The sequence below is a fragment of the Talpa europaea genome, assembly GCF_964194135.1.
Source record: "Talpa europaea genome assembly, chromosome: 9".
NCBI classification, from domain to species: Eukaryota; Metazoa; Chordata; class Mammalia; order Eulipotyphla; family Talpidae; genus Talpa; species Talpa europaea.
In genome coordinates, this window is record NC_140076.1 from 115,176,777 (window position 1) to 115,201,479 (window position 24,703).

The following is a 24,703-nucleotide window of genomic DNA, read 5'->3' on the forward strand; positions in this document are numbered from 1 at the left end:
TCCTTGGGCAGAAAGGGCGCACCGCAGGCCTACTCCCGCTTCCCCACCCTGCCCGCTGAGGGTGAGGGGGGGTGCCGTCCATGTTTGTAGGTGTGGCCACTTGTTTTCTTCTTGAAACCAGTAACAAAGATTTGCAATCTGAAAGGAAAAACAAAAGGCAAACTCTACCCCTGTGGTCTGAAATGAACACACATGACTGAAGGTGGGAGAAGGGGTGCAGCGCCCCCAGCAGGGAGAGACTAGCTGCTTCCTCCCCTGTTCCCTCCTGTGTCCAGAAAGCTGAGAGAGGTGACATAAGGTCAGCACTTACCAGAGAGGAAATAACTGAACTTGACAGAGAGATTTTTATCAGAAGCCAGGGAACACGAGCTTTGAGGATCGATGAGGCTGATGTCCTCACACACTTCATGAATGGGACAGGCGGCAGAGAGAGGGCTCCTTTCAGTCTAGAGAAAGTGTATTCTTTCCTCAGAACATCCTGATTGTGAAGAAAGATTTTTGTTTTGTTTAGGGTTTATTTATTTATGCATACAAGAACTGGGGTGCAGGCCAGAGGTGCAGGGGGTGAGAGGATTCACCAGAGACAGAGTGGGGAGCAGAACAGGTGGATCTACTGAAATCCACTGCTGAGGGGAGCAGCGGGGAGACAGGAGAGGTCTGCTGCACCCTGTGGGTAGCTCCCTGGTCAGGGATCGAACTTGTGCTGCAGTGACTGCCGATGATAGCGCTGAGACTTTAACTTCTGTACCACTAGGGAGGCCCCAAGAAAGAGTTTGTTATTAAGCCTCGGAGAGAAGGGCAACTCTGGTGGGAAAGGAGAGAGGCAGAGGGGGAGCTTTCAGGGAGGCCTGGGAAAGGTAGGCTGGGGTGTTAATTTGGGGGGCGGCATCTGGAATCCTGAATGGATTTAATTTGGGGGAGCTCATCACACATGTTTCCATCAATACCCACTTGTCTGTCTAGGCCTGGGCCACTGTGGCCGAGGGCCGGCCCCGGGCTAACTGAAGATGTAGTTGGCTGACTGGGGGGGCGGGGAATTCCAGCGCCTGGGAGAGGAGTTGCTGCAGCTCCCTCCCAGGAGGCGGGCTGAGCTTGGTGGGAAACGCTGTAATTTCCTTTTTCTGCTTTCAGTAGTGCAGCATCCAGAATGGATGTCCTGTTTGCGGCCATCCTTGCTCTGCCACTTATCCTTGGTAAGTGCTTTTCTCTGAGAGCCTTTGGGTGAGGTCTTCTAGCATAAATGGGGGAGGGGGGATAAAATGAGAAGATGAGCAGTGCAGCTCAATGAGAAGTGATAACGCTCTCCTCTGTGCTGGAGCCCAGGGCTGGGGGCTGAGCAGGGATCTGGAAAATGGGCCAGGAAAGGGGGAGGAAATGGAAGTCCCATCAGAGAAGAGAAGGCTGATGGGGAGATCGCCCCAAAGATGGGGCTGTTGAATGAGATGGCATTCAGCGCGCCGTCACCACAGAGCTGGACAAAGTGAGAGCGACCAAGGAGAGACCCAAGGTGAGAGAGGGGTTGTGAAGGGAGGGCAGCCTGGTACCGGCAGGGAAGTCAGGGTGTCTTCTCTCCTGGACAGATGGAGACAAACATCTTGCATCAGTAAACACACAGAAGTGGGGGGACCTTTGGAGTAGAGAAGTAGCTTAGTTCCTTCCCTCCTTTGTCCCCAGCTGCTAGGTGCTGTCATTGTTTCCTGTTCCTCCAGACTCTGTCCTTGCTCAGGGGTAAGGGCGAGCATTCAAGGAGCTCAGGGGAGGGCTTTGGAGACCTAGAGTTCGGGATCCAGTCACGTCAAAGCCAAGTATTTTTAGTCTTGGGAAGAAGGAAAAACCATTGTAGTCAGGTCGTTTAGTCCAGCTGACTCCTCTTAAGAAAGTGGGTGCTAAATCGCTGGTTCGGAGTTGCTCCCCTAGTGAGCAGGGAAGCTGGAGCTGAAACCCAAGCTGCGAAGCACACGGGGATGTGTGCGTGCCAGGTGCTTGTGAGAGAGGCTGATGAGAGCCTCGCTCACAAATACAACAAGGTCTGGAGCACATTGAATAGTTTATAGTTCTTAATCTGGGATTGCTCTCTGCTTCCTACTTTTTTTAGGTTTGGTTCTCTTCTGGGAGTTAGTGAAGGGACCCATTTTTTGTCCTGGGAGCTCCTGTTTTGAAAGTGCACAGAGTCACCAGCCTCATCACAGATGCAGAACCCAGAGTCTGAGAAGGACTTGGAGGGCGGCAGTGGGGAAAGAGCATGACCGTTGGAGAGAGAAAGGAAACAGGGGCCTGAGCCAGTCCTTTGGTCCCTAAGGAATTCCAGCTGCGCCTTGACCTCTTGTCCTTATCCCCATAGGACAAGAATATGAGGACGGAATACTGGAAGAGGATGATTACTATCAGATCATGTATTATTACACAGTCACCCCTAGTTATGGTGAGTGTGAGCCAGGCTCTGACCCTTACCTGGATAGATAGGGGTTTGGGGGATACTCAGTTCTGAGATTTCAGCTTTCCCTTTGCACTGGAGCAGCTGGGTTAGAGAGAAGTTGGCTACGGGCGAAGACTACCAAGGCTCACAATGTTATTTTTGAATTATTTGGAAACTGGTTGAAACAACATGGGAATTTGCAAAGGGTAAACTATATCAGATGTTAGAGTGAAAATATAAATACACGCACATTCACAAACATGTGAACATTGAAATTCATTAGAATTAGAGGATAGTTGTAAACATTACAACTTGAGCAAGTTAAGTGTCCTGAGCAGTTCCTTCCTCTTCTCATTTCCCATTCAGAGCTACCTTTCTCCTTTGTTACTGCTGACTTTTTTCCTCCTCCCCAGATGACTTTGCTGTAAATTTCACTGTTGATTACTCCATGTTTGAGTCAGAAGACAGGCTGGTGAGTGACATACCTCTATAGGACTGGACAGCTAAAAATAATCCGGGATATGTTGAAATGGAAGTGATCAACAGGAAGCAAAACTAGGTAGTAGACCCAAAACCAACTTGTTAAGGATCCCTGAGGAGGAGAACGAAACCAGAACCTGGCAGGTTTGCTAAGACACTTGAGAGGAAGGGGCAGGGAGTGGGATGGGAACACAGTGCAAGCCTACAGCAGGGAGGGAAGACACTGAGCTTCAGTGGGGGCAGCTGGAGAGGGAAAGTGGAAAAAGAACTAAAGTAGAGTCTAGGGGAATAGTGGATGGAGGCCATGATGACACTTCGCTTTCTAATCCTCTGGAGGGCAGAACAGGCTGGATAAGGAGGCAACAGAAACAGCAGAGACAACCACCATCAGTACCACCATCAGTCATGAGACAGAAGGTACAGACCATCAGAAACATGAGACAGTGAAAGCAGCCACCGCAGAGCCGAAACTGGTAAGTGGATTGGGGAGAAGTGGGAAGGGAGCCCAGGAGACAGGCTTTACCCTGGCATACCAGGCTGGGCCAAGAGGGACCCACCAAGCAGGTGTTCATCTCAGCTGAGACTTTGTATCTTTCCCTGAGATTCAGGTGAGACATTGTATGTTTCCCTGAGATTCAGATGAAACTTTGTATGTTTCCTGAGCTTCAGCCCAGACATCGCATGTTTCCCTGAGATTTAATACTAAACCTGTATGCAGAACACCAGGAAGATTTGTTGCCTTAAATTTCAGTGCAGTGGCTCTCAATTTTCATGTAACCTGTGAGCAAAGTACTAGGATGCTGCTGCTGCTGCTGATTCTATTGCCCTCAAGGTATTTCTCTTTTTTTGAAGATTTATTTATTTATGCATACAGGAACTGGGGTACAGGCCAGAAGTGTGTGTGTGTGTGGGGGGGGATTCACCAGAGACAGAGTGGGAAGCAGAATAGGCAGACGATCGAAACACACTGCTGAGGGGAGCAGCGGGGGATACAGGAGAGGTCTGCTGCGCCATGTGTGTCAGTTCCCTGGCTGGGGATTGAATTTGTGCTGCAGTGGCTACAGCAAGCTTCATAGGTTATGTCTTAACCCCTTTGGCCACCAGGGAAGCCCCTCTCAAAGTATTTCTAAAACTCAAATTTACACTATGAAACATTTAGAACAAAATGAAAAGGTTTGTAACAATGTTAAGTTACATGTAAATTTTAGAGTATATGACAAAGAGCATAGGATGTGCCTTAGCAGTAGGAAGAGAAGCTAGGACAGGCTGGACTTGTCTGGAAGACTTCTAGGAGGTGATGTGTTTGAGCTACACGTTGAAGAATAGGTGAGCTCTCAATTGGTTAAGTTAGGAAAGGATGGAGCAATTAGGAGGAAGAATTTTAAGAATGGAAGAGTGCACAGGAGAGGGGCTAGGACAAGCCTGGCATGGTTAATGAACGGGGTGTGAAGGAAGAGGGTGTGTATGGAAAGGAACAGTAATACTTTAAAAAAAAAAAAACAGAATTTAAAAGGCTCCTAATATTTGCTTGGTCATTTCAAACATGGCAAGATAGAACAAAGTTAGAGTCGGAAGTGTCAGGCTTCAAGTTTGCATTCATTTTTTTTTTAGATTTATTTATTTATGCATACTGCGGTGTAGACCAGAGATGCAGGGGGTGAAAGGATTCACCAGAGACAGAGTGGGGGAGAAGAACAGACAGATCTACTGAAATACACTGCTGAGGGGGAGCATCCGGGAGACAGGAGAGGTCTGCTGCACCATGTGGGTCAGTTCTCTGGCCAGGGATTGAACTCAGGCCATAGCGGTCATAGCAGCACTGAGATTTAGCCTCTAGTCCACCAGGGAGGCCCTAGGTCTGTAGTTCTAAATGCAAAATCACAGTCACAAAAGCAGATGACCTCAACAGAGATGTATATACAAGATGAAAGGCAGTGACTATGCCTATAGTCAGCAGGAGGAAGAGAAATCAAGATATAGAAGATTTGATTGCAAAAGGAGGTAGATTTTCACATTTGCATTATAGAGTCTGAAATAGAAGTTTAACATAATCAATTGAAAACTACCAAGAGACCAAGAAAAAGGAAGTAGTTGGCGGGCCCCAAAGAAAACAGCTGCAACTGAGCAGTTGGAGCAAAAGCTAGATTTTGTGAAGTTAGAGAGAGAGTTCATTATGAGGAAGTGGAGAGTTCAGACCAGCAATCTGAGAAAGCTGGTAAGAGCTGGAAATGAGAAAAAGAAAAATAGCAGCTAGAAGAGGCGGCAGGACCAACGTGCAGCCTGTGTGCAGCTGGACACAGATGGGAGGAGTCACAACTGGAAAGCAGTGGTTGATGGTAACCACAGGTAAGTATTTTAAAGTCTATAGTGGTTTCCCTTTGGACTGTAAACTCCTTGAAGACAGGAGCCATGTCTTAACACGCTTGTATGCCCCTGTAGCACCTTGCAGTGACTACACGTTACATGAAAGCAACATGTCGAGCCGAGTGTGGACTCCCTGGCATGGTCGGGAAGGGCTGAAAGCAGACAGGAAGGGGCTTCTCTCGGTGATGGGGAGGTCTTTCCTCTAACCTCAAAGGAAAGGAGAACTGTAAAGAGAACTTTCTGAAGGGGGCAGGGGAGGAATAGGAAGGATGACCCTGGCTGACCCTGGGGTGTCTGTATTTCAGCAGCACCCAGGTCTGCATGATGCTGTGTCCGGTCTGCAGAGTCCTGTTCCCCTCCTCCTGTCCTGTGCCCTCCTTCAGTGGGGGGTGTATTTCATGTAGAAGGTGAGAGTGCAGTCACTGGGGGAGGGGGGGGGCTCTGAAGCAAATTTTAACCTGTATCTGGCAAGTGTTTCCAGCATGGTCAATATTCAGTGCTTAACGGAGGAGGGATCACGATTAAAAAGATGGAGAGGTTGAGGCAAAGATTTTTGTAACAAGAGTCATTACATTTTTTGAAGTGGGGCCTCCTAGAGTCAAAGTAGGAAAGAAGCAGCCCCAGGTTTCCAGGGGCCCTTGGGGAATCATGGCTCCTTTGGGTCTGGCTCTGGTTTATGGCTTCACAGGTGCCAGAGGGCAAAATGGGCGGGACCCTACAACCTGGCTGAGTCAAGAGGCAAAGTTCAGAGGCAGAAAGGGGTGGGGTTTCCTCACATGGGGGAGTTGGTGGGGAAAGGGAAGAGGAAGAGAGACCCATAATACAGGAAAGGGCTTTAAGTTGGGATCCTAAATAGCTATGAGGAGGGAAAGGGACACATCTTCCAGATGTCACGGGGAAATCCAGTTTAGACTATGAAAGCTGGGGAGTTTTCAGGGGGGGCGAAGGGGGGCACCATGGGGCTTCCTGGCACCCTGACCCTGTTTTTTGTTTCCTTTCTTTGCTTTTTTTAGAAGGCCGCTAGGAGTCTTTGGATGGGGGTTTGGGAAGAGGACATTGGAAGAAAAATAAATGAACAATCTGGTTACTCTCTGCTCCTCTAAGAGGATCTGTTCTAAAGCCACAACACTGAGGCGAGCGCAAGGATGTGGGGGCGGCCGATGAGAAAGGGAGCTTGCGGAGGATCATCTGGAGGGGCCGTGGGGGGTGAAAACGCCGAGGGGAAGCGCCCCCACAGACAGGCTCGCGCGGCCCGGACTCCCCAGGGCCCCCGCTCTGACTCACTACACGTGAGCCAAGCCCGAGCGCCGGGGAGAGCCGAGGTGCGCGTGGCGCCCTTTGCACGAGGCCACCCGTCATTAAACATGTGTGTGAAACATCGACCACCGCCTGGAACTGATTTTAGAAGCCCACCTCCCCGCTCCCCGTCACCCCACACGGCGCGTCTCCAGTCAGCAGTTCGGGCGGGCGGGCACGAGCGGCCAGTCAGCACCGGCCCCCGCCGGCCGGGAGCCCCGGGCCGGGCTCTCCCCGGCCGGCCGCCCTGCCCCGAGCGCTCGCGTGTCCCCAGGGGCCAGCGGCGCGGCCCCGGGATCGTCCCCGCCAGCCCGCGCTGGGATCCCTGATTCGGGACCCCGCGCCCGGCGCGCAGGCGGGGCCGCCGTGACCTCCCGCGGGCGGCGGCGGCGGCTTACGTAAGCGGCGCGGGGGGAGCCGCCGCGGGCGCCGGGCGAGGACGCGGCGTTCCCGGCGCGGCGCCTCCTCCCCCGGCCGGGCAGAGGCGCCCAGCTCGCCGCGGAGGCGGAGCGGGCCACGGCGGGGCGCGCGGGCGGGCCGGGGGCAGCGGGGCCGGGCGGGCTCCGCGCCCAGAGGCCCCCTCGCGCCGCGCTCGTGAGCGGAGGCGCCCGAGCAGGGGGCGCGGGGTGGGCCCCGGAGGCCACGTCCCGGGGCGGGCGCCGGCCGCGCAGCCAATCAGCGGCGCGAGCCAGTGACGCGCCCCGCCCGCCGCCCGCCGCCCGCCCCCCTCCAGCTCTCGCCACCCGGGCTCCGCGGGCCGCATGTAGGGGCGGAGCGCGGAACGCTCTATCCCCAGCCAATCGCTAGCCGGCTGCCTCTTGATTGGCCGAACCCCGTAGGCTGTGGCCAATGGGGGGTTAGCTTCGGAAGCTGGGGTCACGTGCTGCCGGCCCGACAGCCAATGAGGGCGCTCGGCCTGTGTACGCCGGGGGAAGGCACGTGCCGCGCCGCACGTGTCCGGGCGGGGCGATGGGCGGGGCGCGCCGCGGCGGAGGTGGACGGCGGGGACCGGCGGCGCCCGGGCTGGAGCTGCGACCCCCGGCGGCCCGACCGCGCAGGTGAGGACACGGGGCGCCCGTGACGGCGCCGCCCGCGGAGCCTGTGTGGGGAGGAGCGCCTCACGTGGCGGGCGCGACTGAGCCGGCCTCGGCGGAGCGGGTACCGGAGCCAAAAGGCCGGGGGTGTCGGGGCCGGCGCTGACCGGAGCCCCGTGGCGTGACGCCTGGCGGGCGGCGGGGGGGGGGGGGGGGGGGGGGGAAGGGCTGGCAGGAGGGGGCGGGGGGGAGGGCTGGCAGGAGGGGGCGGGGGGAGGGCTGGCAGGAGGGGGCGGGGGGGGGCCGGCCTGGCGGGAGGGGGCGGCAGATGGGGGGGGCGCGGGGGGGGGCGGGGTTCAGATCATGGGTACACTGTGAACCCAGGCAGCGCCCCGGCGCCAGCATGTCCAGAGCTGCCGCCCGGCCAGAGGGGCGTCCAGGGTCCTGCCGGCGGCGGGAGGCCTGGGCGTGACTTCCCTGTGGCCTCTGAGCCGGAGATGTTGCGGGGAAGAAGAGCGCTGGTCCCCCGCAGCACGCCCGGCTCCCCCCCCCCCCAGCCCCGGATTCCGCTCTCGGACGCGCGCCCACTCCTGTTTCAGGTTCTGACCCGGCCACTCCCGGAGCGGCTGTCCAGCCCGGCGTCCAGCCCATGGAGTCTCCGTCTGGCGCGTTCTCCTGCTCCTGCTCCTCGCTCCTGTCCTCTTCTCCCGCCTGCCCCGTGAACAGTGACTTGGGTTCCCCCTCCCATAGCGAGGGGGAGGAGAAAGGGGCGCGAGGCCCCAGCCCAGACCCTGCTAGGCCCAGGGGAGGTCATCGTTCCAGCCCAGGTCCTGTCCGGTGCAGGCAGCGGCCCAAGGTGTCCAGCAGTCAACGTGAGGCGTCTCTCTGGGAACAGCCGGGCTGGCCTTCTCCGGCGGCAGGATCTGGGGTGAAAAGATCAAGGGATGATGACTCGGAGGCCAGTCTCAGTGCTGAGAGCTGTGGTACGGAAGGAGACCTGCTCTTTGCCCAGAAGGTAAGAGAAAGGAGGGCAGAGAAGGCCCCAGGGAGTGGCTGACCCCCAAGCTGGCTGGTGGGGACCCTCTATGGTCGCACCGGCCCCCAGATTGGAAGATGGAGGGAGAATCGATGCCGTTGCTGCACTTGGTCTTTTGATAGCTTTTGTCCTGTCTCCTACAGTGTAAAGAGCTCCAGGGCTTCATTCGCCCTCTCACAGACCTCCTGAATGGGCTGAAGATGGGGCGCTTTGAGAGAGGTAATTATCCGATTAGGTGCATTCATTTGTGCAAGCTTCAACTCTCTGAAAACATGTTTTAAACATGTTTTAAACATGTATTTCTACATAGTGTTCCTCTTTTGCTTCTGTGACTTGATATGTTTAGGTGGATCATTTTAACTTCTTTGTGCCCTTCCTTTGCCTGATTTAACTCTTGAATCTCAACCCTTAATCTCTTTCTCTCCCTGGCCGCAGGGTTGAGCAGCTTTCAGCAGAGTGTGGCAATGGACAGAATCCAGCGGATTGTGGGTGTTCTGCAGAAGCCACAGATGGGGTAGGTCTAAGTCCTTGGTTCTGGCCTCAGTACTTCATAAAAAAGGAATCTCCATTGGGGGATCCCTGGTGGCGCAGGGGTTAAGTCTCAGCACTATGAAGCTCGCCCCAGCCACTGCAGCACGAGCTTGATCCCCGGGCAGGGAGCTACCCACATGGCACAGCAGACCTCCTGTCTCCCTGCTGCTCCCCTCAGCAGTGGATTTCTGTGGATCCGCCTGTTCTGCCCCCACTCTGTCTCTGGTGAATCCTCTCACACACACCCCGCACCTCTGGCCTACACCCCAGTTCTTGTATGTATGCGTAAAATAAATTTTTTTTTAAAAGGTGTCTGCAGGCCTGTCGTGTTTCTCTTTTCATGGTTAGTAGCTTTTATTTTAATGTCTTTTTTACAGGGAGCGATACCTGGGAACCCTGCTGCAGGTAGAGGGGATGCTGAAGACTTGGTTTCCTCATATAGCTGCCCAGAAGCCGCTGCTGAGGAGCAGCAGGCAGCAGCTGACCAAGGTAAGAACTGATGAAGCTGTGGAAGAGGTGGGAAGGCACCCGAGGAGATGATTTGTACAGAAGAAATGGGCTCCTCTTCCTTTGGCTTTTGGGGGGCTTGCGTTCTTCAGAGTGAAGCTTCGTTCCAGGGAAAGGGATGCCCAAGTGCCCTTCTTTTTTTTTTTTTTTTTTTTAAATTCCTAGATGTTCTTTGTTCTGTTTTGTCTGGGTCACTACAAAGAATTCTGTGAAGTTTAATCCTGTTTTTCAAGTTGCAGCTTACCTGCTTTCTTTGCAGACACAGAAGGCTTTCACCTGGCCATCCTGTTTAAGGCGGTGGCCTTCTGTGTCGGAAGATGCCGCAGCATCTTTGCAAATTCTTCCTTCTCTGCTGCCCTTAAAACCCTTTCCCTCTCCTTCTTTTTACTCCTGCCAGAGTATCTTTCCATCAAATTCTCCAGAGGCTTGGGTTTCAAGGACTGGTCACAAGAGGAGGGCACCGGGGGGCACGTGTATGTGTGTGGGGGTGCTTGGTAGATTATTAGTGTGGAAATGACCTAATGTGGAAATGACCTGTTTTCTGTGCTTCAAATAGTGGGATATTTAGAGGGCACTCATATGATGGGGGTGGTCTCCTGTAAAGAATGGACAGTCCTTGTTTTCAATCAACCATAGTTGTTACTGCTGTAGGAGTAACAGATTTCACAGGAGGATCTTGCTCTCATATTTACACATCTTAAGAAGCTCAGCAGAGCCTCCCTGGTGGCACAGAGTTAAGTCACAGCGTTATCAAGCTATTGCCAGCCACCGAAGCATGAGTTTGATCCCCTGCCAGGGAGCTGACTCACATGGCGCTGCAGACCTCTCCCGTCTACCCTGCTGCTCCCCTTGGCAATGTGTTTTGGTGGATCTGCCTGTTCTCCCTACTCTGTCTCTGGTGAATTCTCTCACCCGCTGCGCCTCTGGCCTACACCCCAGTACTTGCATAAATAAATAAATGTTTTTTAAAAAAAGAAAGAAACAAAAAAAAAAAAAGAAAGAAACTCAGGATAGGAAATTATAACTTAAAATATAGAGATTGGGAAATTATCACTTTGGAAAAGAAGGTCTAAAAGAAGGTCTAACTTATTTGTTAAGTAGTGAGAACCTGTGGGACTCTGTATGTGTCTGGATATCCGTGCTTTTGACGGTACATGGCATATTGTAGGCCTTAACATATTTGTAAAATAAATAAAAGCTTAATTTGTCTGCTAAACCTTTTTTTTTTAAGATTTATTTTCATCTATGCATATAGTGACAGGGGTGTAGGCCAGAGGTTCGGGGGCTAAGAGGATTTGCCAGAGACAGAATGCGGACAGAACTGGCAAATCTACTGAAAAACACTGCTGAGGGGAGCAGTAGGGAGACAGGAGAGGACTTTAACTCCTGCACCACCAAACAAGCCCTGTCTGCTAAAACTTTTACCTATTCAGCCTGCCAAGAAGGTAACTGTTGCGTGAAAGCAATAAATATTTTCATTGCAGAGTTCCCAAGGAAAGTAAAGGTTTAAACAATCAGGTTGAGTTTGTCTGAAAGCTTTTTCACCTAATTTTTCTTTTTCTCTCTCTTAGCATTTTCCAAGCCACCACAGTTACCCAGCTGCTTCCTCTCCCGACCCTCCCGTGGAGAAGCTGGAGCAGGCTCAGCCTGGACATACAGTGTTGAAACCACAGCAGCCGTGGCACCTCACTGAGTGGCCAACTATGAACCTCACTTGGATCCACACTACCCCAATCTGCAACCCCCCCCTTAGTTCCCCGGGTACCATCGCCATCAGCCACGCTCCTTTAGACACTGGAACCAGCATTGGCGTCATCCTTTTCCTCCAACCTGGAATGCAGCCCTTCACCCACTCCGCTCCAGCCACTCCATCTCTGCCTACCACAGCATCTCTCATCACCCTTGGTGGCCCCAAGAAACTGTCTGGAGAAGGGTCTCGTTGCCGCAGTTTGCCAGTAACTCTGCCATCAGACTGGAGCTGTCCCCTGCCTCCCCCTGGCCCACCCAGCGTGGCCAGCAAGGTGACAGTGGGTCACCTAGAGCGGAGGAGAAGCCCCCCTCCAGGTGCTTCCCATGGCCGGCTTCTCACCCCCTGACCAGGACTTGGGACTCTGGTTTCTAATTTGTGTAAATCTCTCTCTCTTTTTTACTTTTAATGTGTGCATTTGTGTTGAGGGAAGAGAAATCCTTTCTGATTAAAACAATTTTATACCTAAGCATTTTGCTGATTACAGGAAATTGGAAACCTTCTATTTCAAATACTGTACATCCTCTGAGCGCCAGAGGAGGAGAAAGGGGCCGGAACGCTTGTGCATGGGAGCGCCACCGTGTTAGACGTCTGGGCAGGCCCACAGAAGCCTACGAGGGAGGGGAAGACAGTGTCTGCTGCTGTTTCCGCAGGACACACCGGGGACAGCTGCAGGGCTCAGAGTTGGGCTTGTTTTTCATCCAGGCTCAGAGACTCGCTCTGCCTCTCACTGGTCATCGTCCAGCTGGCCCAGGCTAGCAGGTTCTTCTTCGATGAGGGCTGTTGAGGCTTGTGGATAAAGGCAGGTGTAATGTGCCAGAGGAGGGGCACAGCAGCCAGAACAGCGTCTGTGGCTGCCAGTTTTAAAAGGTAGGGACATTCAAGGACTGTCAGAATGGGGAGTCCTCTCCAACTCTGGCTTCAGCCTCATTCGAAAAGCGGCAGCTGCTAAATGTCTGCTGGACGGCAGAGGGCTGAGCACTGGTGTTACCGGGAGGTGGACGTGAGGCCTGTGATTGACCTGTGTCTGCCCTTGTGCCTGCATTACCCTGAGTTGTCCCAATTTGCAGGGAAGCCACATGCTTGCCCACTTTTAGCAGTATAGGACGGCTCAGGTGTTCAAGTTACTGCTTATTGGCTGCGCTTTCCACAGGTAGGTGGGCAGGTAGGTTTCCCCTGCTTCCTGAGTTCTGTGTTCTCAGTGAATAATTTTTTTTCTTTCTTTTTTTTTGAGAACGTGACTTTTGAAAGACAAACCTCTCTCCACTGGGCTTTTGATGACCTTTCACCTCTGGAACTTTTTCTGTACAATTTACCCCTCTATCTTACAGATTTCATTTGTTACTGAGTTATTTACCATTCTTTCTCCTTTGAGTAATAATTATTTATTGCTCTTATGAGTATGATCAGGTCGCCCTTTTGTGAAAACATCCGTTGAGACTCTTCGTCCTCTTTCTTGCTTTTCTCCGTAATCCTTGGTGGAGGAGTCTAGTCATATCCTTCCTGACTCCTCCCTGCCTCTCAGCACTCAGCCTCTTGCAGCTTCACCTCCATTGATGTCTTTCTATTGCCTCTTCCTAGGTCACCAATGATCTCAGAATATCATAATGTAACTTCCATCCAGTCAATGGCTAGATCCAGGGGCCTTTATGAAGACGATGTATTTCATTCTCTCAGGATCATTTGACACCCCTAGTGCAGCCTGCTGAAATCCTCCTTTGGATCCCATATCAGCACACCATCCTAATATTCCTCTTACCCATCTGACAGCAATTTCTCTATCTCTTAATGGCACGTTTCTACTCCCTCCAGAGTGTGGGTGTTCCCCTCAGCTCAGTCCTTGGCCCTTTACTCTTACCTAACTACATTCTTTCACTTAAAGGCTTCATCTTTTCTGGCTTTAATTCTCTCTATTTTTTTTCTATTTGTTTATTTATTTATTTATTTTTTGTGGGACCCTCGCTGGCGGCCGGGGAACAAACCAGCGCTGCAGAGGCTGCGGGCAGCCCCACAGCCCAGCGCTCAACCGCTGTGCCACCAGGGGAGACCCATCTATTTATTTATTTATGCATACAAGAGCTGGGGCACAGAGACAGAGTGGGGAACAGAACGGGCAGATTGATTAAAGTCCACTGCTGAGGGGAGCAGCGGGCGAGTCAGGAGAGGTCTGCTGTGCCATGTGGGTTGCTCCCTGGCCTACCGGGGATTGAACTCGCATGCTGCAAAGGCTGCAGATAGCTTCATAGTGCGGTGCTTAATCCCTTGTGCCACCAGGGAGGGCCCTAATTCTCTCAACTGAGGCGGCTGTGGAAACTTCATCTCCAGTTCCAGTCTTTCCCCTGAGATTACATACTGAATGTCTAACACTCTGCTGGGTAATTCTATTTACATATTACTTACACTAAACACTTACTGAAAAGGTCAGCATCTCAGAGCTAAGAAGTACCCTTTGTATCTGATTTCAACCCCCTCATTGTATAGTGAAGCAAACTTAGGTGGCTTGTGTAAGGCAGAACAAAACTTGTTTTTTTTTTTTTTTTTTTTTTTTATAGAGGCATGCTTTATTTATTTGTTTGCTGGTTTGTTTGTTTGTTTTTTTTTTGTTTATACATGCACTGGGTACAGTCAGAAGCGTGGGAGGGTGAGAGAATCCACCAGAGCCAGAGCGGGGAGCAGAGCAGGCAGAAGGACCGAAGTACACTGCTGAGGGGAGCAGCGGGCGGCAGGAGAGGTCTGCACGCCATGTGGGACCCTCCTCTGGTGGCCGGGGAGCAGCCGGGGATCGAACCGGCGCCGCAGAGGCCGCGCGCAGTTTCGCAACCCAGCGCTCAACCGCTGCGCCACCGGGGAGGCCCTTTTTTTTTTTTTTTGCATAGAGCTGGGGTGTAGGCCAGAGGTGTGCGGGGGAGGGTAATAGGATTCACCAGGAATATAGTGGGAAGCAGGACAGGCAGATGTACTGAAATATACTGGTGAGGGGAACAGCTGGTGAGATAGGAGAGGTCTGCTGTGCCATGTAGGTCAGCTCCCTGGCTGGGATAGGGGGCATTGAACTCAGGCCATAGTCATGACAGCTCTGAGACTTAACCCCTAGGCAACCAAGGAGGCCCCAAAACAGAACTCTTGCTTTCTAATCCACTGATGCTTTTTCCAGTGCTCACTAATTAAAATAGTTTCTTTCCTTTAAAAATGCCCTGTCTTTATACAGCCTCCTTTTGGTGCTATTTATGGTTCCAATATTTTTCTAAATAAGTAGACTTAAAACTTGGGGCTGTTCAGTCACCTTTTTATTCTGATTTTGGAATGTTATTTAAAATACCTTTTTTGGGCCTCCCCGGTGGCGCAGCAGTTGAGCGCTGGGTTGCGAAGCTGCCCGCGGCCTCTGCGGCGCCGGTTTGATCCCCGGCTGCTCCCCGGCCAAAGGAGGAGGGTCCCACATGGCGCGCAGACCTCTCCTGCCGCCCGCTGTTCCCCTCAGCAGTGTACTTCGGTCCTTCTGCCTGCTCTGCTCCCCGCTCTGGCTCTGGTGAATTCTCTCACCCTCCCGCGCTTCTGACTGTACCCAGTGCTTGTATAAACAAAACAAACAAACAAATAAATAAATAAAACGCCTCTATTAAAAAAATTTTTTTAAATAAAATCCCTTTTTTCCTATCGATTCCATTGCCACCTCTGTAGTCTACACTGTGACTATACCAATAACCTCTCTTACTTCTAATTCCTACTTACTGATAATCTTAATTTTCCTAAAACAGTGCTTTCCAGGTCATTTCCTTTCAAATCCTCGAATGACTCCCCAATTCCTTGACAAGAAAATTCAAAACCTTTAGTCAACGTGTCTATTTCTCCCTTTGTTCCCTTACATGTTCCCTCTGTTCCAGTTCTTTCTGCTTGTCACTGAATACTGTAAGCTTTGTTGTCTCAATTCTTGCTCATGCTGTTCACTTTGCCCAGCATTTCCTGCTTCTGCTAATTTGCTCCCGCCCTTCTTACCATGACTAACTCATGTATTTTCCCCTTCTTTTTTTTCTTTTTTTTTTTTTTTAATAGAGGCATGTTTTATTTATTTATTTGTTTGTTTTGTTTATACAAGCACTGGGTACAGTCAGAAGCGCGGGAGGGCGAGAGAATTCACCAGAGCCAGAGCGGGGAGCAGAGCAGGCAGAAGGACCGAAGTACACTGCTGAGGGGAGCAGCGGGAGGCAGGAGAGGTCTGCGCGCCATGTGGGACCCTCCTCTGGTGGCCGGGGAGCAGCCGGGGATCGAACTGGCGCTGCAGAGGCTGCAGGCAGCTTCGCAACCCAGCGCTCAACCGCTGCGCCACCGGGGAGGCCCTTGCCCTTCTTTTCTTTCAAAGTATATTTATATTTTATTTCATTTGATTCCCATGAAAATTTTTGTGATTGAGGGCAGATATTAGCCCCATTTTACAGATGAGGAAATACTTGACAGTTTAAGACAGGAGTCAACAAGGGTTAGTAAATAATTCAGGCTTTGTGGGTCATATACCTCTGTTGCAAATACCCAACTCTAAAGTTGTAGCTCAAAGTAGCCATATCTAATAATCAAATTAGCACAGCTGTATTCCAATAAAATTTTGTTTACAAGAACAGGAAACGGGCCTCCTGGGTGGCACAAGGGGTTAAGTGGCAGCACTATGAAGCTATCCACAGCCACTGCAGCACAAGTTCCATCCCCAGCCAGGGAGCTGATCCACACGGGGCAGCAGACCTCTCTTGTCTTACACATTGCTCCCCACAGCAGTGTATTTCAGTGGCTCTACCTGTTCTGCTCCCCACTCTGTCTCTGGTGAATCCTCTCACCCCCTGTGCCTCTGGCGTGCACCCCAGTTCTTGTATGCATAAATAAAATAAATCTTTTTTTTAAAAAATGGGTGGAACTGGATTTGACCTGCAATTTGCAGACTATTGATTAAAGTGACTTGTTCAAGGTCATTTGCCCGATGATGATAGTTTGGATAGAATCTAAATTTCCTGACTTCTAATCCAGTGGATTTCCACTATATTGTGCCGTCCCTATACAATTTATTTTGTACTTATCATATGCTACCTTGTTTTATTATCTTTTATGTTTACAACTGTCTTCTGGTGTCCCACAAGGCACTGAAATGCTATCAACAGTACCTAACACAGGGTAGGTATTCAATAAAAATGTGTTGATAAGTGCCATGATGTCCCAGTCTAGCTCTGTTGTGGTACTGAACCTGGTGTATTCCGAATCTGGCTCCAGCTTTGGTGAATTCTATTAGCATAATGGATGATGATGCACCTGTGTGTCTGTTTTAGGGGAGGTACTCAAAGAACCTCAATACAGGAGGTGGGGGGGAAGAACCTTATTACACAAATAACTGCTTAGGCCTATCTTCTTTTTTTGAATCTTTTCCTGAAGTTTTTCAGTAGCCATATGAATATATGTAAATCACCATAAGTAGATACATAGAAGTAACATTAAAGGAGACTGTCTCCACAGTGAGGAAGAAATAAAAAAGAAATATTTCTACAGGTCCCACTAGGAAGCAAAAGGATAGAAACTGAAACGTCTTCCATTCTAAATCCTGAAGATGTTTCTCAATTTTTTATTTACTGATTTCACTTTATTTAGTGAAATGGCTTGAAAGGTGACGTTACAGGAAACTCACAGTATGTTTATTTGTTTCTTTTCCTTAGTTTTTCAGCAGAGGAGGGATATGACGCTGTTTTTCATCCAGAAAGCGGATCTTAAAGAATCCATGTCTTTTTGCTGACAGGAAACAGGACGGATGCTTGGGAAGTTTTGCAAAAAAAAATTTATTAATGCATACAAAAACTGGGGTGCAGGCCAGAGATGCGGGGGGTGAGAGGATTCACCAGAGACAGTGGGGAACAGAACAGGCAGACTGGCCGAAACACACTGCTGAGGGGAGCAGCGGGGAGACAGGAGGAGTCTGCTGCACCATGTGGGTTGCTCCCTGGCAGGGGATCGAACTCGTGCTGCAGAGGCTACCGATTGCTTCATAGGTTGCGTCCTAACTAATCCCTTGCGCCACCAGGGAGGCCCAAGTTTCGCAAATTTATGTCATTTTCCTTCCAGAAAAAAAAGGGGGGGCTTAAATAGCTGTTAAAGATTTAGTGAGATTCAGGGGTCGGAGTCGGGCTGAATTCAGAGGCGGGAGGGCCGCCGGGAAGGCGAGGGCCCTGCGCTGGGGCATCAAGGCAGCGGACACTCAGCCGCGGCGGGCAGGAGCCCAGGCTGGCACCCAGGCTGGCACCACGGGCTTCCGCGGGGCGCCCCGCTTCCGCCTCGGTCCCGCGCGGCGCGGCGGATGACGCACTTCCGCTTCCGGTCGCGAGCCGCGGGGCGCCGGAGGGCCCGGGAGGCGCGGGTGAGGAGCTGGCGCGGGCTGCGGGCGACGGGCGGCCGCGGGGGAGGGCGCGGGGCGCGGCTGTCCCGCCCCCGAGGCCCGAGAACGGCCCGCGCCTCCCAGGCTTCCAGGGGTCGGGCCGCCGCGGGGCCGGGTCGCGCGTCTCCTTGGCGACGCCCCGCTGCGGCGTCTCGTCCTCCCCGGGTGTCGCGTCGCGCGGCCTCTGCGGGCTGCGGGCCCGTCCTCGAGCCCCGGCTCCCGGGCCCCCGCGCGTTGCGTGGCCAGACCTGGAAGTCCCGCGGCGGAAGGTGTTCTGTGTTGCTTTTCTGACCTGGTCTCTGTGCTTGCCTCCCCCTCCCTCCACCGGCCTCGCGGCCCCGCAGAGAGAAGACTGAAATCCAAGGTCATGGCGAAGCATCTGAAGTTCATTGCTAGGACTGTGATGGTGCAGGAAGGGAACGTCGAGGGTGCATACAGGACCCTAAACAGGTAAGTGGGAGGGGCCAGACTTCCTGGACAAACTCGAGAGGAGGGTGGGAGTCTTACTCCCCCCACCCCCATTGTTCTCGAAGCGGCGCCAGCCCAGGTGTTGAGTCTCTTAAAACTTCTCAGCCCCTCAGTTTATTATCTTAAAGTTCTAGCCAAAGCCTGACTGCATGAAGCTTATTATCAGCAGCCATCCCTTTGATGAGCAGCCTGAATTCTATTCAACACGTAGGCAAGAGCCAAAATGGAAAATCAAGATATAAAGTTGCCAGGAAGCAAGAATATGGTGCTTGACAAATAGAAAGCGGAGGAGGGCGGCTCCTGCCCCTGAGTGGGCCCTCTGAACGCACCTGTCCCTTTCAGGCGCTGCTCTTCCTGCCCGCTCCTGTGTCACCGTCTTCTCCTTTCCCTTTCTTATGTAATAAACCTGCCTTTTGCGTGTGTGGAAATATACACACACATATATATATATATATATATATTAAAAAAGAGAAAGAGGCACAGGGAGGGGTTGATGTAGGACAAGACAATGGAAAAGATGCATTAATTTGGGATCTTGCAGAAGCACGCAAGAGATGAAAAACATTCCAGATTTAGAGGAAGGTTTCTGAGTAAGCAAAAACAAAAATGGAAAGGAACTGACTGGAGTGGAGGAGCTGTATTGAAAGGTTGAGTGGCAGCCTAAGAGATTACAATGGCCCTGAGGAGAAGATGCCTTGCCAGTAGTTACTCAAGCAAATAGTTCCTTACCCTTCCCTTATCTCTAGTGAGGATTTCTGGCATGCTTCATTCATTTTCTTCCGCCATTTTGAAGCAGAGATTGGAGAAACAAATGCTTTAGTGGGATTCTCAAAGAATTATATGAAAACGATTTTAAGAGATTATATGATTCAAGCTCTGCCTTAAGGCCAGTAGGTGGTAACTTCACAAGTGAGGAAATCTAGGAAGATCAAATTGTATTTCCTAGGTCACACAGTGGTGGGAAGGAGCATAAAGTGCCTCGCTTCTAGGGCAGCGATCTTTGCTCTGTTACTAGGTAATTGTTTCTCGGGATATGGAGAGACCTATGGCGTTCACTTTTCAGTTAATCCTGTTAGGTTTAAATATTGGTAATGGTCTTGGTGACTGAGAAAGCAAATAAAAGAGAACCTAGTTCTTCAAAAGCAGAAAGTTAGAGATGTGGCGAGTTGGATAGCAGAAGACCATAGTAAGTGAAGCTATGTAAATGAGGAGTCGTAGGCTCAGGTTTGGTGTCTTTGAAAAGGACCTGGTCTTAGGTCAGCCTGTTACCTCATTCTGTGTGTGTGTTTTTTTTTTTTTTAAGATTTATTTATTTATGCATACAAGAACTGGGGTGTAGACCAGTCGTGAGAGAGTCACCAGAGACAGTGGGGAACAGAACAGGCAGATCTACTGAAATACACTGCTGAGGGGAGCAGTGGGGAGACAGGAAAGGTCTGCTGTGCCCTGTGGGTCAACTCCCTGGCCAGGGATTGCTGATAGCTTGATAGCGCTGTGTCTTTAACCCCTGTGCCACCAGGGAAGCCCTCAGTCTTTGGGTTTGCCAGTCATACCTGTGGGCAGAGCTGTTTCTCTGCATTGTCACGTTGAGAGTAAAGATTGTCAGTTAAGTACCCAGCGGTAAGATAGCCTCTTTTTTTTCCTGTTACTGCTTCTCCCAAGTCTTTCCTATTTTTGAGCTTCTAGTGGCCTGTCTGAAAGAACACTGAGATGTCATTATTTTAGAAGCATAAAGTGAGTGTTTTAGACTGTAGTGAATTAACTAATGAAATGCTGAATTTGGGAAAAGTAAAGTCTTGCAGCTTATTTACTTTTTCTGATCTCTCCCTGTAAGTCTTTTTCTGTTTGTTTCTTTTCGTGGATTTAGATGGGCCTATAAAGTAACAGTAATTAAAACAATATGAAAAAAAAAAACAATATGATATTGGCATAAAATAAACGTATGGGTCAGTGGAGCAGAATTGAAAGTCCAGAAATAAAGCCACAAACGCATTAATAAAGCCACAAACGCTTACTCTAAAGCAGCCACAAACATCCAGTGGGGAAAGCAGAGCCTTTCTCACAGTGGTGCTGGAAACACTGGAAGGCCATACCTAAGACTGAAATTTATTACTCTCTAATCCATACCCCCACATAAATTCCAAATCTTTAATCCACTGTTTAGAAAAATTACTGTTGCTTTTTAGTACAGTGTAAAGTCAGGTAACGTTACACCTTTGTTTCCTTTCAATTCATATGTTGCTTTAGGGAGAATCGTCCTGTCATCTTTGTGCGCCTCCTCCGGGCGTGGGAAAGGCCCTTTAATGCCGCAGTCTAAATCCTTTCACAACATCTTGTGGTTCTGTCTAGGTCCTTCACCTTCTTCATTAGACTCATTTTGGCCACAGTATTTTTAAACTCTTCCAGGAGATTTTGACATTCAGCCAGGGTCGTAGACGTTCGGGGTCTAGTTGGCTTCTCAAGGGCAGAGGCCTGTGCATCTGCATTTGGGTATCCCGTGTCGGTGCCGAGGCGGCTGGCGCGGAGAGCGCTCAGGAAATGTCTTCTCCGTGGAGGTAAATGTTCCTTTACCTTCTGTCAGTCTCTCACTTTAGTGCTTGTCAAACTTTTCCACTGAACTATCCTTAGCAGCAGAGGACAGTGAAGGAATGATAGTAGTTAGCCAACATGGGATTTCTTTGATGTCTCTCTCTTTTCCACTTAAAATTGTAGGTGATTTTTGTGCTGGGTGCCGTGATTACAGCGTTAGGGAAAGCACACCCACCTCTGCTCAAGTCAGGATTGGTGCTGCGCGCAGATGCATCAAATTTATTCAGAGATTTTTGCCTGTGGCACTGTCAGCTAGTCTAAGAAGCCAGAATTACCTCCCTTCAGGGATTAAAACACTAATTTAGGACTAGGTTTTGGGGGAAGTAATTTACCTTGCTTAAAAAGAAAAGAATTTAATCATAAGGAAGATTCAAATCCTGGAGACTCAGGGCTGAGGCTTGATGATCTTTTTCAGGCTTCCTCATGAATTTAGGAGACAGGAACTTTGTGTGGGTTGTTGGGAAGCAGTCTGGGGAGTGCGTGTGGTTGGAAGCTGCCAGCTCGAGCAGGTGTTAGAAGAGCGGTTTTGAATCGTCTTTGAGGAGGATACTTATTTTGTCAATTTAGATTCACTCTTTAGGGAGCAACATTTCTATTTTTTCTCTTGGACTGTTAGATATGAGCCCATAAATTGGGTCTTAGCCTGAAGGGGGAGAAGTGAATGAATATTTTTAAGGACTTTTTTTTTTTAAGATTTATCTTATTTTTTAAAGATTTATTTATTTATGCAAACAAAGGTTGGGGTGCAGGCCAGAGGTACGGGGGAGAGAGGATTCCCCAGAGACAGAGTGGGGAGCACAGCAGGTGGATCTACTGAAACACACTGCCGTGTGGGTAGCTCCCTGGCCGGGGATCAAATTCGTGCTGCGGCGGCTGCGGATAGCTTCATAGTGCTGCGTGTTAACCCCTTGCACCACCAGGGAGGCCCAATTAAATATTTTTTCAGATACTTTTTCCTGTATTTTCTCTAACATAATAGGCTCTTCTGGAAGCAGCCTTCATTAAAAGGCAGTCTAGGAGGCCTGTAGGGGTAGGGCAAGGGGGAGGGGTGTGAGAGAGGCCAACATTTAAGGATAAATTAAGGAAGAAAGATCCTTTATGGGCCTGAATCCTGTCTTGCTCTTTGGTACCTTTTCTCTCTATCGTAAAGGCAGCATGTGTTTGGCATAACTGTCTTTCCAGCAGAACCCATATCATCTGCTGCTCCTGCTCTGGGGTCTGCGGTAATTCCCTTGCCTCTGTTTCCCTCTGCTAAAACCAGACAAGCTGATTGTACACATACGATTCTCTGTAGCTTACGAGTCATTCTTGATAGGAAACAGTTGGCGCCCTGGAGAGGGCCCCGGGAGTCAGTGGTGAGCATGCCTCTTCACATTTGTACTTTCCCCAAAGCCCAGCTTCTTCCCAGTGTATGTTCAGTCTGTTCTTATCTTGGGCTTCGCGATATAAACTGGCAGGAGTAAATAGGATCCCCCCTGGGCAGGAGCAGCTCGTGGTTTCTCTTATTTTTATTTCCTCCTCCTATCCCGTCTTCCGTGTCTCATCCTCCTCATCTCTAGGTGTGCCTGTGACTTACTTCTCCCATGTAGTGAAGGGACAGGGTGAGCAGGAGTGGGGGGCGGCAGCAGGTGCTTCCTGACCCCTCGGACCAGCGATGATGGGTCAAGAAAAGTCCAGGTACAGCATGGAGCCAAGCCCATAGACTAAGGTTATAGACTAAGCCCCAGGGTCTTGACTCACTGAGAGCAAAGAGGTGAGTTTGAGTTAGGCTGTTGTAAATCCAACAGAAGCAGGTCTATAAAGAATTAGGGCAGGAAAAAACAAATCGAGCTTCATTTTATGGACACTCGTAAGATTATTAAAACATGGTTTCTCCCTTAAGGGACTTTTTCTCTAATGAGAGAGAGAGAGGTTTTTATAATTAACTTAAGGAATGACAGAATGAGATATTTGCTAAATAGGTGTACAGTAAAATAAATTATTTTCTCTAGAACATGAGAAAGTTCTGTGGAAAGATGGCATCTGCCCTTGGCATCAAAAAGCCAGAAATTTTTCAGCAAGAATGTTGGCAACTGAGGGTTGGGGTGACATTCTAGACTGGGAATGCAACTAAGTAGGTATCTGGTGTTGAAGTGTGGTCAGGGGTGGTCAGTCAAATAGCGCGGCTGGGACATGTGAGGAAATGGTGGGTGAGACTTACTAGAATGTTCCCATTTGTACCAGTAGGACGCTATGGGATGGTCTTTGCCTGTATTTAAGTAGGCCCAGAGAGTTCTCAGACCTTCAGACTTTAGCTGCATTGGTTCTTAATCACAACAAGCAGAGAACTCCTTTCTCCACTACCCACCAAGGAGGAATCACTCCCAGTGTTGTTTTTTTTTTCCTACTGTACACGACTCACCTCATTGGAAGTTTCTGAAATGGCCCTTGGTTGATTCGCTGTCCTTGGGGGCTGTGTTCTGCTCCTCAGGGATGTAGTGGAAGGAAAAGGTGGGGCATGCCCCTGACTGTAGACTCCCCAACACGGGGACTGTGTAGTCGCCTCTTTCCTTCCCCATGCGCCCACTGGGCCTCTGTAGTAGGAGCTGGTGCTCCCCCACCTCAGTGCTCGCGTTGCTCAGCGTCTAACCGCCCCTGCTCCGCAGAATCCTCAGCGAGGACGGGCTCCTGGAGGACATCCGGCGGCGCCGCTACTACGAGAAGCCCTGCCGCCGGCGCCAGCGGGAGAGCTACGAGACGTGCCGGCGCATCTACAACATGGAGATGGCGCGCAAGATCACCTTCCTCATGAGGAGGAATCGGGCGGACCCGTGGCAGGGCTGCTGAGGCCTGTGAATAAAAGGCCCAGAGTAACCCCTCAGCGTTGTGTCTTCCTCTTGTCTTTCGCCAGCTCCAGTCCTCTTTCACCTCTCGACGCGCTCCCCCATGTGGGCGCCGGCCGGCCTGCCTGTGTGCAAGCAACTCCGGGCGGCGAGCAGGGCCTCAGCAAGCCAGAGTAGGCCCGGGTGGGTGCTGCGGCCAGGGCCTGGGGAAGGTGGAACGGCCCTGGGGGTGGACGGTGGTGATCACTGCCCCGAAGGGTACAGCTGTGCGCTTACATGGTTTTAGCCGGTAAATTGTATGTTACATATATTTTACTACAATAAACAATTCTTTACAAGTGGCCTAGGAGAGATGAGGAAATTTACTAAACCATAGGGGAACATATCTACCACTTCCTACCCCGGTTTCATGGAACCCAAAACAAGGTTTTAATGGAAAAGCATCTGTTACTCTTTACTGGTTAAAAAACAAAAGGAGAGACAAAAAGGAGAGCGAGCACGTGTGTATTGAAGAGATTGTTCTGAAATGCCTGTCAGCTGCACAAGCATGCTGGGACCCTGCACGAAGAAGTCCTGGAAGACAAATCTAACATCTGCTCCTGTCTTCCGTCTCTCCTTCAGCTGTCCTCGAGAAGAGGCAAGTGCAGGTTGGGGAAGTAAAGCAGCAAGTGGAGAGCAGGAAAGGGGGTGGGGAGAGTAAGGGAGGGCGCAGAACCAGAAATCCCTACAGTGGGTCGCCAAGTGTGGTCTTCAGACCAGCGAAGACGCCTGAGGAACTGTTTGAAATGGAAATTCTGGGTTCCTACTCTAGGCTTGAATTGGCAAGTGGAGTTGGCACTCAGTAATCTTTCTCTGTGTGTGTGTGTGTATAGAACTGGGGTACAGGCCAGAGGTATGGGGAGTGAGAGGATTCACCAGACAGGGACGCAGAACAGGTGGATCCACTGAAATCCACTGCTGAGGGGAGCAGCAGGGAGACAGGAGAGGTCTGCTGCGCCCCGTGGGTCAGCCCC

General features: G+C 50.7%; 3 protein-coding genes across 3 annotated transcripts; all 3 read left to right on the forward strand.

The window, feature by feature from the left end:
* Positions 1-1,147: 1,147 nt before the first annotated feature.
* LOC311176845 (uncharacterized protein C1orf54) lies at positions 1,148-8,196 on the forward strand (the record flags this gene model as incomplete). The annotated part of the gene is made up of 6 exons (XM_084242484.1): positions 1,148-1,193; positions 2,342-2,422; positions 2,830-2,888; positions 3,238-3,369; positions 7,418-7,614; positions 8,190-8,196. The coding sequence occupies 6 exons, from the start codon at positions 1,148-1,150 to the stop codon at positions 8,194-8,196; spliced, it is 522 nt and encodes a 173-aa protein (XP_084098610.1).
* A 43-nt stretch (positions 8,197-8,239) lies between these two features.
* Positions 8,240-11,760, forward strand: CIART (circadian associated repressor of transcription; the record flags this gene model as incomplete). Its single annotated transcript, XM_084242485.1, has 5 exons — positions 8,240-8,605; positions 8,770-8,845; positions 9,062-9,140; positions 9,535-9,646; positions 11,236-11,760. 5 exons carry the CDS (start codon positions 8,240-8,242, stop codon positions 11,758-11,760), a joined length of 1,158 nt encoding a protein of 385 aa, XP_084098611.1.
* Positions 11,761-17,778: 6,018 nt separating this feature from the next.
* On the forward strand, positions 17,779-23,974 carry MRPS21 (mitochondrial ribosomal protein S21). The gene is made up of 3 exons (XM_084242980.1): positions 17,779-17,793; positions 18,156-18,261; positions 23,514-23,974. The coding sequence occupies exons 2-3, from the start codon at positions 18,179-18,181 to the stop codon at positions 23,692-23,694; spliced, it is 264 nt and encodes an 87-aa protein (XP_084099106.1). The 5' UTR covers positions 17,779-17,793; positions 18,156-18,178; the 3' UTR covers positions 23,695-23,974.
* The last annotated feature ends 729 nt before the right edge of the window (positions 23,975-24,703 follow it).

Bases quoted from the DNA above. Each gene is read 5' to 3' on its own strand.
- MRPS21 (XM_084242980.1), top strand. From the start codon at position 18,179: ATGGCGAAGCATCTGAAGTTCATTGCTAGGACTGTGATGGTGCAGGAA. The intron at 18,262-23,513 runs GTAAGTGGGAGG...CCTGCTCCGCAG, and splicing joins GCATACAGGACCCTAAACAG to AATCCTCAGCGAGGACGGGC.